Source organism: Tympanuchus pallidicinctus, unplaced genomic scaffold, assembly GCF_026119805.1.
Source record: "Tympanuchus pallidicinctus isolate F22 unplaced genomic scaffold, pur_lepc_1.0 scaffold3, whole genome shotgun sequence".
Lineage (NCBI taxonomy): Eukaryota > Metazoa > Chordata > Aves > Galliformes > Phasianidae > Tympanuchus > Tympanuchus pallidicinctus.
Window position 1 is genome coordinate 39,911,620 of NW_026294747.1, and position 13,928 is coordinate 39,925,547.

The 13,928-nt window shown below is 33.7% G+C and overlaps 1 protein-coding gene across 4 annotated transcripts in view; it reads right to left on the reverse strand.

The window, feature by feature from the left end:
• The window catches only part of CEP128 (centrosomal protein 128), a 95,153-nt gene that overhangs the window by 25,607 nt on the left and 55,618 nt on the right, over positions 1-13,928 (reverse strand). For all 4 annotated transcript variants that reach the window (XM_052693488.1, XM_052693484.1, XM_052693485.1 and 1 more), the window contains one exon: positions 1,551-1,600. In XM_052693488.1, the coding sequence (XP_052549448.1) occupies positions 1,551-1,600 (50 nt within the window). The remainder of the gene's footprint in view (positions 1-1,550; positions 1,601-13,928) is intronic.

Here is a 13,928-nt window from a genome sequence, read left to right on the forward strand (position 1 = left end):
ACTGATGGTTCTGGACAAATTACTATCTACAAAAATAATTTATGCTCTTGCTAAGTACTTCGTGAAAGCATGTGCATTTGAAGAATTAAAACCTGCTATGAAGCACTCAAGTACAAATAGAGCAGACAGAGCAGTACAAGTGACACACCTAAACAGAATGGCCAGTTAGTGAAGGACATAGTTGACAACCATCATAAATACACACGTGCACACAAGACGTTCATTTGATGGAACATTTCTCCAGTATAACATTACTCCTTATTCAGTTGGAAGGAACATAATTAGAACAATTTGTCAACTATAGTGCTTCACAGGAAAGTAGATACAGAATTGCTTCATATGAAAGACGATCATTTTACACTGATGTAACTAGATATGCACCTGTGTAAACTGCTTGCGCAGACAAGCTCTCAGCCCTGTTGAACTTGAGCTGCCAGAAAGCTAAGCCAAATTTTTTGTTTGAGCAGGAAACAGCTGGATTGGTGTGTTGTGTAACCTTTGGGTCTTGCAACTTGTCTCTTTTTACCGGATCAAGCTGTTTCTACACTAAGCTTTTGATATTTCTAGCCCACAAAACACATTATATTTATTATATGAGCAGAGTCAGCATACCTTAAAACTCCTATGGTCAAAACTCAGGTCAATAAATAATTTCATTTTCCTTAATAGTCATTCAGCTTCCTCATAAAAATTCTGTTCCCACTAACCTTACAGGATCCTCCTCCACTGATATATTCTTCACGTTGTATATAAACTTTCTTACACTGTGTATTGTTTGCTCTAATTTTTTGTTAATTTTTTTTTTCCCCTCCACATTCTGAACAAAACATGTATTACCCTTATAACTTCCCAAGTCTCACTACTGAGACATTCCAGTTTGGTTTTGCATTCCTAGACATTTTCATTTCAAAGGAGTATATGTTTTCTTTGACTGTAATGCTTTAATACTATTCCAGAACTGAGACTAGGCTCTCACTGTGAAAGCACAAATGTAAAGTAAATGTTACAGATGCTACACAATGAGAATTTAATATATTGCATCAAGCTCGAGCATATATCAACTAATCTTTTCTTTCTCAGAAAAGTAATGATGAACACTGAATGTTTCAGAGGTTTTAAACACCTCAAATATTTTACTTTCAGTTTTATCTGGAGATACAGAAGAAAGCAACATACCCACAGAATCTAACTCAACCAATGAAGTAGAATTTAAAGCATTTCTGCAATTCTGTATGTAGAGTTGCACCACAACTATTTCCATGTAGTTTCAGTGAAGACAGAAGTAAGAACAGAACTTCAGTAAACGCTGTGACATAAAAGAACCATTCTTTTCACAGAAGACTAGATTTATTAATTGGAGAGTGCTAATTACTTTAATCTTTTCTAATGTGCAACTTAAATGTGCGGAGAAACTCAACTGTGAGTTTTATAAGCAACCAGGTCCTTGTTTGGTTAAATGTATTCCCATGCTGAATTTAAGATACAGAATACAGCTTATTAATTTCAAGGGCAATAAAAAATGTAGCTCCTTAATTATATAAAAGGCATACCTGGAGAGCTCCCATTTCTTCCTCTCTTCTGAGCAACTTCTCTCGTAGCTCTGTAAAATAAAAAATGAAACTCATAAATTCCCCTTCTTGTCTTATAGCCTGACAGAAAAGGTACTATGTAAAATAGTCAGTGAGGTGTTTTGTTTTGTATAACATTTCTTTTAATCTGATTATACTAACTGAAGAAGTGTATCAGTGATACAGTTATTTTCAAGCATGACACTAATAAACACTCAAAAGATGATAGTTTAAGTAATTATAAGACTTATTTCCCTGTAGTTAAATCAATCTTTTAGTATATAGATTTGAATTTTAAAAAAGAAGAAATTCACTCTGCAGAATTTCAAATTCTGAGTGTGGGTTTGGACAAGTGGTAGCCTTGCATGATTTCCTTGAGTATACTCATAATTGAGTTGGTAAAAATTAATGTCATAATACTAGCTTTAAAAAACAAAAGAGAGAGAAAAAAAAAAGGAACACATATGTGTAAAGGGTGTGTGAAATAGAAGATTCCTCCACTTGACCAAAAAAGATTCATGTATTCAACTTAGCTTTATTTGAATTATAATGCACCATTTGACATTCCATTTTAATGACATTATTGTTCTAAGCAAAAAGAATATTACTACAAGGTTCTTTTCAAATAAGTTTTAAGAAAGGTAAACTGAAGAAACTTCTGCTAATGGTCTCTAGACTTGAAAGGTCTGTATCTGAAATTATTTATCTTCAGAATGAACTCCCTATACTGTACCACTGCCTAAATTGTCGATCCTGCAGAACACTTCATAGAATTCTGCACAAGAAAGGCAGATAGGTGTTAAGGTGATGTAATTTAACTGATAATATGTTCCTACATTATAAATTTGCCCTTTATGACCATATATTTTAGAAACAAGTTTTGTATCAAAACTCATGATTCCATTTAATGCCTCATGTAAGAAAACAAAGATAAAGCAAAAAATAGATTAAATTAAATTAAAGCAACATATATTAAGCAGCTTTGTAAAAGTGTCTCTTAAAAATGCAGCATACTTCAACATTCTTTTAAATATGCCTACTCTTAAGGACAAAATATTTTTGCCTAGTTGACCTCAAAAGTTCAGTTTTACAAATTGCATGAAATGTAAAATATTTCCCATATTTAAATACTTATGGAAAAAAAATAAAAAACACCAACCAAAAATATTCAGTTTTGGAAAATAACATTACAGTCAAAAGATAGAGAAATGTTGTGCCATAAGAAAAAGATAACATTAACAAAGATAATCATTATCCCCAGTGAAGGCTCCTTAAATTCATGCACTGAACACTCTCTGAGTTTCTCTAATGACACCTTTCTTTCTTAAAGGCAGTGGCTCTGCGCCATGAGTTTCTACATTTCTCAGCAATCCTGCTGTAACTACCTTTCAGTCCAAGGTAACCACAGGGTTCCAAGTAATATATCTTCATTTTCATGGAGCACAGAACACATCAATTTATAGATAGTCTGGAATAATCAGCAGTAAAGGAAAAGCATTACAGAAGCTACCTTGGGCATCAATGTTTCTTCTCAAAAATGGAAAAAGATGAGAGAAATGTTTTTTAAAAATAAATATATTAATCAACTATTTCCTATTTTTTATTTCTAGCTCAATAAGATGCACAAAATCCTATGATCAGTTATAAGCTAAAGTCATTCAAAAAATCAAACATTAGTTGCATTATTAATAGTCAAAATCAAGAGCTTGTCAGAATACCTTGTGAAAAATTAAGGATCATACTTTTGCATAGTTCTACAGAATTAACAATGGTTACATGACAAATCTTCCTATCTCATTTAGCTGGAGCATCAGTGAACACAGGATGAGTTCCCTGACATCATACCGCAGGTTTAGATTTATCCAATAAAAATTCCAGGAAATACAAAAGTTACGATTTAAAACATTCCATACCAATGACCTCCTTTCACAGTCTGTCTGATACAGAAACATAAAAAAATTGCAAAATTTTGCAAATACTGAACTAGACACTATTAAATATATTCTATAGAAAGTTAGGATTTGCTGTTATTCAGAACTTAGACTAAAATATAAAAAGAAAACGTAGTTCAACTCCTTTACACTGGAAGCAATAAGCTGGGAAACAAGATATTGAATCTATAAAACCCTGACAATTTGAATTAAAAATCAGAGGTTTATTTCAGAAAGACACTGAATAAATTATAATTTGGTATCTGTCAATTCACAACCTCTCACATCAAAGAAGAAGGCACTAACAAAAAATTGTGTACATGTGGCACATGTACACAAAATTAGTTATTCTCATAGTCACAAGCATATAGCTGTAGAAACAAAGGACTCTCAAATGTATAAGACTTGTTTACTCTGAAGTTGACATTCGCACTTCAGTTCAGTTCCTGATACATAACTAAGATACTGTAAGCTAAGTAAGATAGTTTCAGCCATCTGAAAAAGCAACAGATTACACAGAAAGCTGTACAGAAATTCATACAGCACTAAAAAACATCTGTCCATGAGACACTGTGGTTGGCAGAATAGCTTCCTAAGTCCCACTAGATTTTGACTGACTGTAGTGGAAGTTCAGCCAAGTAGCTTAAATGTAGTCATCTCCATTTAGATAGTAATTTCAAAATGAATCTCACCACTAATTTCCCTGAATAAAATTTATCTCTGATGGAATAATAACAAGAACATATATATTGTATATTGGGAATTTGATTCTCTGCATTAGTTTTACCATCTGTGAAATGGAAAGTATGTAATTAGCAACCTAATGAAACTAGGATATTTCATTTGAAATATAGAATTTCATTTGAAAAATAAAAACTTTCCAAATATAATGTTAAGCATTTTTAACAAGCTGCATATTTAAAAGAACATAGCCGAAGAAACAGACTTAAACATTAGTGGGTCAGTCAATGAGGAAGGCCATTACGCAAGCTTTGCATAATTATGTTATGGTACTCAAAGGGTAATCTCAATATTTCTATGATGTGGCACTAGAACAAGGAATCTAGGTTATTGTAAGAAAATAACAGCAGTTTAGAGAATAGTGTCAACACATATTTTTGTTCCATCAAGCTAAAATGAGCTCTTCCACAAAACACCTCAGGAATTTGTCATACATTAATAAAGATATTTTTGATCTCCCAGGTTTGCAACCTTGGCAATTTGTACTTCATGTTTCAAACTTATGGACAAGCTCTTGAGAAATCACTTAATTAGATATCTTTCAAAATTGCTTTTATCAGAATTTGCAGTAGATTTATTTCACACATTTCCAGTGATTTTTACTTCAAATACACAATCTGTGGTTTTCAATCATCATTCAGATACATCGCCCAAAGAGCTGCTGAAAAGATAGTGCAACATTCCTGCAGGTGCACAAGGCAGCCAAGCAGATTTCCATCAAGCGTGAGGAAATTTTCTAGCACCTGCATAAACCAGTTTTTCCTCAACTAAGAATTTACTTATCTTGAGTATACTTACACATCAAAGTTTAATCGTATATTATGCCACTTACAAGGTCTTCATATAATGATTCTGACATTAAGGCACTATTTTTGGAGGGGGTGAATTAAGCTGTTTCTAAGTGAATTACTTTAAACGTGTGTATCGTGAAAAAATTTGCTTGTCACTTGTCCAGAGAGATCTGCAGTTTTGCCCTGTACCTGTGTTAGCATGGTTCTGATGTATGGCTTCACAGAATCCTGACACAGGTCCAGGAACACTGGATACTAGAAGTTGTTTCAGCAAATCTGGACATTTGTGCAGCCAAGCTGAACGCTACAAATTATCCTGGCACTAATTACACCTGAGACATAAAAGAGTATTGAGACTCGCTTCAAATGACTAATTGAAATAGTGCGTGTAAGCCACTGAGGGAATTTCTATATAAAAACATCATCTTAAAAGAACTATACGGAAAAACGTTTTTATTGGAAACTTAATTTTTGCTAGTAAAGAACAAGGCCCATAAATTTAAAGCATTCCCTACTGTGCTTGTATAATCTTAAGTGAGATACCCTTTTAAATGGGAAACTGTATCACTTGAATGTAAAATAGAGTACTTCTAAAATATAAGGTATTACTATTCTGCTGGTTCATCCCCATCATATTCATATTTATTATTTAGATTTATATTAAACCTTTAAGTACGAATAAAAGGTGGACAGAATGAAAATGAAATATCATACTCCTACTAGATTCTCCACATCTCCAAACTATAGTATTTCACCTATCATAGACTTTCCCCTTTTTTCAGTATTTAGTCTTCAGATCATAAATTATTTTAGCAAATCTACAGTACATATTCTAGTAATAATAAATTTTAAAAAATTCTTAAAATCTAAATGATTTTTAGCAGCCTTTCCAACGGCACATTGTTCATGAACATAAAGGGGTTTTTTATGCAAAGATTCCCTATTTTGTTTAATCATTGCATATTTTTAAAAACATTGAACTGAAGAACAAAAAAATTATGGTGATATATTTTTTTAACTTGTGAATGAAGATAAAGCAGGAAGAAACTTCAACTATATTTTCTTTGGAATTATATTCAGAAGGTTAGTAGTAGACGTGACCAAACTCAATGGTCACTGTATTTGATTGGATTGTTGTTTTTTGTTTTTTTTTAACTGCAGCTCTGCTAACCCTAAAAAGTCTCAAGTGAATTTTAATGCTTGTTACAGTTTTCTAACATGTAAGCAAATGGTTATATTAACACTGGTCACATTAGACAGTCTTTAAATATTATAATTCAGATATCACCACTGTAATGACTGCAGTGCTCATAATGAGCACGGATAAACTACCTGTTATCTGTGTCTAAATCAACAGCATCCTCATAAACATGGATGTAAGTATAAAAGATGAACTCTCACAATGTATTAGCTGCTGTAGTCTTTAGTAATAAAGAACTTGGAAATGGATATAGATGACAGAAAATTTGGCTGATATTTTTTAATAAATGAATTCGTTTTTTGGTATACAATGTGTTATTTTTGCTATGAAACATGACAATAGTTTCTTAAATCTACAATGGTGTGTTTGTTTGCATGAACCTGAATCAATACCCGCAGTCATAACAGACAAAGTAGAAAAGGCATCTGAAGTTAAGAGATAAGTTCAGATTCCCTACAAAGAGACTTATTGCTATTCAGGAAACTGAACATACTGTGCTTTCTTTCTACTTCCTGAAGTTTAGGAATGTTTTGGATTTTTTTTTTGTTTGTTTGTTTGTTTTTTAATGCAACTTTTCCATGTTCACATCTCCAGTGCTTGCCTGCCCTGTATTCTTTTTCGTACAAAAAATTCCTTTCATTTGCCCCTAGAAGCTATTCTCATTACTTCTAACCTGCCATTTTCTGAACTATTATAGCGTTTGACTTAAAATTCATAAATGAAAGTTAATACTATAAGAATGCACATGAAATTTCCATGTATTACAAAATAGGTAGTGAAGATCTCTAATGTGTTGTCAGTAAAGTTCATAGTAGTAGTATCTGAATGCTAGAGTTTATATTTTCGATATACATATTTCAATAGTCAGAACATTATGTGGAATTGCTGTTAACACCTTTACATGCCAAATATGGCTGTCTTGAAATACTTAAGAATGTAAAATTGATAGAAGAAAGCATGAAAGATCAATACTGTTGCTGCCTTTGCCTTCCCCTCAGATTAGAGCTTTAGCTTTGAACATTGTCCTGTGTAGTTACACTTCAGCACTTAATCAACACAAAATCCAAACCACAAACAATTTATTTATTTATTTATTTTAAGTACAAGATGGGCTTTCTTCATGAGAAAGGATTCTTAGTGTCATTAAATATATGAAGATATTATTTGAATTTCACTGCTAGGAAAAGCAATTTCAAACTTCACCTTACTTATCACCAAGCATATGTATCCACAATAGAACATACATTAATTTGTACACATATATTTGAAAAGAATATAATTCTTATTTCGAAACTTTACTGAAGTGGATGTCAAATTATAAAGTCTCTAACTCTTTCTTCACACTCTCCTTACGCTGGCATTTTCTGACTGCAGTCAGAGAAGTGTCTTCTCACTTAAAACTACACAGAGCTTTCCACTGGAGACAAAAAAAAAAAAGATGAAGAACACTAAAAAAGAAAGGTAATTGAGGAAAACAAAGGAGGACATTAAGGTCAACGGAATTTAGAATTACTTTGACATTCCAAAAACTTCAAGACAACATAAGTCACACTGAAAATGTCTAAGTAAATAGAAAATATCCTCCTTAATTGATTATTTCCAACTATCTTTTCAGTTATTTGCAGTTAAACTGTTAAAATACACAAATTACTGGCTGAAGTAATCTAAGAAAACGTCAAATATGACACATCACAGTAAAAAAGAAGAGATCCCTTTGATACTAATCTACTACATTTACTGTGAAGGAGAGAATAATAGTAAGGTGAATTGAAGCAGCTACTGGTCTTTTTTTTTTTTTTTTTTTTTTTTTTAAATTTGGGCAAGATCTCCTTCACTTAAGAAAATTTGTTAGGTGAAGATGCCGTAAATCAAGTTAGTAAACAGTTTTTAGAAACCACACTGATATATTCAGCTCTATAAGAGACTGAGGAATAGCTCTTTTTCTTCTACAGGTTTGGAGGAGCATGATTTTGACAACCTGTGAGAAGCAAAATCTCCAGTAGAAGCTGAAATAAAAATGTTAATGATGAGTTAAGTGTGATCACCCATACATCAGAAAAAGTACCTGTAAAAGGATGTGAATAAATGTATTAGGTTTTGCCTTTCCATTCACCAACCTCTTGCTGACCTGTGAATTATTCAATTTTAAGTAAATGCAGATACCATTTCCTTGCTAAATTACTACCACTAAGCATCTTGTGAATATTATCAATGCTTCTAAGGCATTAATGCCACACTGTTTCACTAATGACTTGATTCTACTGTGTAGAATAAAAGCTGTAAACTCAGCTGAAGTGCTGCTGGTTCTAAGTGCCCCAATTCCTCAAGATGAAGCCAGATCCCATCATAAAGTGCATTTGCTAAAAAGCATGAATGCTTTTGCTCTCTGCTTCTGGTCCTGCATTTCTTTTACACACTTCGCTCCAGCTGTAATATTTGCTGGACATCCATATAGGACAATTGAGTTTATTACGATGGGAAAAATCTACACTGAGGAAAAAAGGTTAACACATGGTTAATAGTGAGCAAAACACAGTTGCAAAGGAGCTCAATGATAAGCCAACACAAAATAAGGGAAGGAGTAAGAAATATCAGTTGAAGTGGTAGGGAAGGAAGAATTTAGCTTTTTGTCTGCATCAAGACATTAAATGGCCTAGCTGAATGTGCAACTGTAGTCTGACCCACTAACTCCTGATCTACTGAGGGATGCCCCTGCCCATGGCAGTGGGATTGGAACTAGATGATTTTTAAGGTCTCTCTCAACCAGAGCCATTCTATGATTCTATCTCATGATCATTTTAGATTTCAGGATGAGCTGCAATCATGCCTCTGGATACAGTGCAGAGCTATTCAGACTGACTGATCAATGGCCTTTTTTTCTCCATATTTTTTATTTGAAAACATATTAAGCAGAAAATAAATCAGCATTACATAAAACAAAATATGATAAGAAATATTCTCAAAGTCATGTCATCAGAATTGCTGCTGTTTTAGACAGAAAATACAGTTGAAAGTTTTCTGTCACTGCATACAAAACAAGTTTTTACAATTTTCTCCTGAATGCAGAAACATCTCCTTTCTGATGATGAATAAAACCTCCCTGAAGTACATAGGAAGAAACAGAAACTTAATTTGTTTTCATTTGCCAAGTGCAAGCATGAAAAGATAATTTGTCATTTCTTGTTTTAGAAAATTATGTTGATATGCTTATGGGCACAGCAGCTACATAAAAATTATGGTATGGCATATATAAATGACAAAACAGGAAATTGAATGCTACTTTCTTGAGTGAGTTCTCTGACTTAATATCCTAGGTTTTTCTTTTTCTGATGTTTATTATCCCAAACATATTTATGCATATCCACAAATTTCCTTTTGGCTGTATTTGAAAGGCAGCTGCATATTTTAATACCCAAAAATACAGAGAACTGATTTTGGATCTAACAGCTAAGGGCAAGTCAAATAAAGGTAAAAAGTTTTCTGAAGCAGCTAGCACAGTTCACTTGAACTGTAGGAACTAGGCAAAATGAGGAAGGCAAACAGCTGCAACACAGAAAGGTTTTCTAGCTGAGGACACTTATTACTTGATGTCAGTAAATGATTGGAGCTTAGAAAGGTATTTCTTTAGTGAGCTGTTTGAAGATCAAATAAGTCCTTCACAACTTTTTCAGTGAAGGACAGGAGGTAAGATACAAAGCCCAAAAGGTATTGATCCCAATATTAAATTTCCCTACCCATCTCAGAAAAACGGAGACATTTTAGCTGGCTGGGCAATTTAATAAATAGTCAGGATAAAAAGTGCATTCAAAAACTTATAGCTTTATGACACTTTGTCCTTAATAAATAAATACTGAAACAAAGCTGTTAATTCTACCTGATAGCCCAATGTGAACACTACACCCCAAAAATCTTCTAAGAAAGCATTTACTTCAGCTAGAACACATAGTACTCCACCATCAGAGAACTTTCCAAAATTCTTAGAAATTCTTTCTTCATAATTAAATTAGCCATTAGCAAACAATGTTAATGCAACTCACAGTTACATTGCACCCTATCTCCCAATGTGTTTTAGAGAAAGAAGCTGTGAACTAGAAAGAAAGCCTTAACAGTAACCCTCAGTAATTCCTGAATTCTAAGCTTTAGCTTGGCTTCAATGCCTTTCCTTGATTAGACAATCCTGTTGTTACACTGCTACATGGAAACTGATCAGATTTAACAACTCAACTGACAAATATTTTAATTTTCAACTGGTGACAATTCACTTTTTATCTAAAATCCTATTTTGAAAATTGTAAATGCAATAACGTATTATTCTCTCCATGCAATCACAAGAAAAAGGCTATACTACAAAATTTTAGTAAATTTTTCAGAGAAAAGCATTTAATAAAATAATAAAAATTGAGAAAAAATATTGTTCGAAACTTTTTTCAAAAAACAAGGAAGAAAGGAAAATGTAAAGTTGCTTTTGCTTTTTAGAAACTGTTTTGTGCTTTTAATTGAGAGACTGTACCCTTTTCCACAGATTCCATAATTTCTCTCCCCTTTGTCTAGCAAAATTTCATGTTATGTGACATTTTTGCTGCCAGCAATTTACTTTAAAATATATTTCATGCAACACAAGGAGCAGGATTTTGGTTTTGTTTTTTATTCCTCTGTGTGACAATGTACACAATAAACAATAAAAATAATGTACAAATGAACACAGACAAATTTCAGTTTCAAAATAACCTTGAAAGTTAATCCTGCTATGTTTATCTAACTCTTAACAAGTTTTCTGACAGCATCTTCTCCAGCTCTATTCTTTACTAACTAACTCAATCAATTATTGAGTTTCCCACTGAATAAGAACTGCTTGACATTGCAAATGTCTGTCTTACAGCCATCTTTCTTAGTAGGTTAGGAAATTTAGTCCAAAGAGCAACAGTATTCTTATTTCTTCTGGAATAAAATCCCTTTCTCTTGCATCTTACTGGCCTTTGCTGAGACAGTGCAAAGATGCCTTTAAAGCCATTTACTTAATCCAAAACAGACAGAATTGTCTGTTACAGGCCCATATCAAGTTTTGGAAAAAAAATAATGTGAGATATGCAACTCAAAGGTGGTCCACATACGCACTACACCAGAAAAGTACTGAATTTATGCAACAAAATTTAATGCACAAAGACCTGGCACAACATGATCTTGACCCGGAGACTTAAAACTCTACAGTCACATTGGTGATTCAGATAAAGGAAGAAGCTACACAGCTTCTGAAGGTCAGAGCTTATGAGCACACCTTAATTACAGCTGGTTCCTATATCAGTGGACTGATATCATTATTGCTGATCTTTCTTTCAATACCATATGCAGTATGAGCAGTTCTTGTATCTGTCCTACACTTTAGTAGCACAACTCATGTAAGTTAGGTTATTAGAAGCCAGCAAATTATAATCAATTTGCACTAATTCCTAGATAAATCAATAAAAAGAAAAATTATTTTCAAAAACTAGATGTTTAGCAACAAATAAAACATGCACCAAATCATATTTAGTTCCAGTTTACCATTTGTTGAAACAAAAAATCACAAATTTGTGAACTAAAAATATTTTACATTAGATTCAAATCTTATTATATCAGTTTAGAACGTGGAAATTGTATAATCATATTGTTAAATGCTGTTCAGACATGCCATTGATTCTCAGTTACCACTAGGATGAAAAATGTTCATTGTTATATAGTAATAAAAGCGGCATTATTATAAATGATTCTTTGAAAATCATAACTTCCTTCCCTGCAACAAGCATAATCTGTTGATTACAGCAAGACTGCAAAAAATTATTTTAAGCTAATCAAGGTATTTCAGTAATCACAATCCAAAATGTTTTAAGAACAGGTCAGAATAGGAGTTCCTGTGTCAGTATAGGATAAACACAATACATTTTAAAATACACTTATTCTCCTTACAGTTAACTTATTTCATTATTACATCTTATATTATATCAGAAGTTGGTCTGAAGATGTTATGCTACATACCATAATATCATAAAATCACAGAATCATAAAATGACCTGGGTTCAAAAGGACCATAAAGATCATCTAGCTTCAACCCATTTGCCACGGGCAGGATCACCAACCTCTAGACCAGGCTGTCCAGATCCACATTCAGACTGGCATTGAATGCCTCCAGGAATGTGGCATCCACAACCTCCTTGGGCAACCTGTTCCAGTGCGTCACCACCCTCTGTGTCAAAAACTTCCTCCTAATATCTAATCTAAATCTCCCCATCTCAGTTTAAAACCATTCCCCTTGTCCTATCACTATCCACCCTGTAAACAGTCATTCTCCCTCCTTTTTATAAGCTTCCTTCAAGTACTGGAAGGCCACAGTGAGGTCCCCTTCAGAATCTTCTCAAAGTTAAACAAGCCCAGTCCCCTTAACCTTTCCTCATAGGAGAGGTGCTCCAGCCCTCTGATCATCTTAGTGGTCCTCCTCTGTACTCCTTCCAAGAGCTCTGTGTCTTTTTTGTGCTGGGGGCTCCAGGGCTGAATGCAGTACTCCAGAAGAGGTTTCATAAGAGCCAAGTAGAGGGGGAACTTTCACCTCCCTCACTTCAAAATAAAACATAACCCAACACAATCCCTTTAACATTCTTGAAAACTATCAGCTCAGTAAACTTAGAAAATGAAGTCTCTTGTTTATCCAAAATAAGCATGAAGGTATGCAATGCAAAATTCCTCCAAGGTCCATCACAGAGGTCATGCTCTTTGTAAAAGCAGCAACTAGTATCATTCCTTAAGAACTGAATAGGAAAAAATAGATCACCAAACAACTAGAAGATAACGACATAACCCACTTCCTTCCTTAGACTGATCCAAGCAAGAATGAGTTCAAAGACAAAAGACTTTATTAGCCTCTGACAGTTGGAGATCATACTGCCTTTTTCCCTTTTCTCCTTTTGATGAATTGTAATTTCTCCTCTTGATAATTATGAAAAATGTTCTTTCCTTAGAGAAAATCTTTTGACAGAAATAGTCATTTTTCTACTCATGAATCACAGGTGTGAACAAAATACAGCTTCTGTTGCTTCTAAACAGTATAGTTGACTGTCATTGACACCACCTCCTTAATACTATCCTGTGTCAAAACAGAGATAAGAAAAACATTCTAAACTCATCTTCCTTGAAAGTCACAGCATCTCTTAACCTACCAGTGGGATGCAAAATACAATGCCGAACAAAGTGTTACAAAGGCGTAACAAAAAATATTGAAGAAGAAATGCTGCTACTCTTAATGCATTACTAATGAGGGACAAAGGCGTATGCAGAGGAGAAAATTTCTGCTGCATTTTTTAAAAGAGTAATATTTTCAGTTTCTGATTCTGAAATTACTTTTAAAAGTGGTCATTTTATAATCTATTAAATTTGAGATTATGTAAGTTAATTCTGTCCTATCAGATCTTCTCCAATGAAAAACTTGTGCTGTAGATTCCAAGGACATTGCACTCAAATAAAATCACAGAATCACAGAATTGTAGGGGTTGGAAGGGACCTCCAGAGATCATTGAGTCCAACCCCCTGCCAAAGCAGGTTCCCTACACCAGGTCACACAAGTAAGCATCCAGGCAGGTCTTGAACATCTCCAGAGAAGGAGACTCCACCACCTCCCTGTGCAGCCTGTTCCAGTGCTCTGTCACCTCACTGTAAAGAAGTTCTTGCG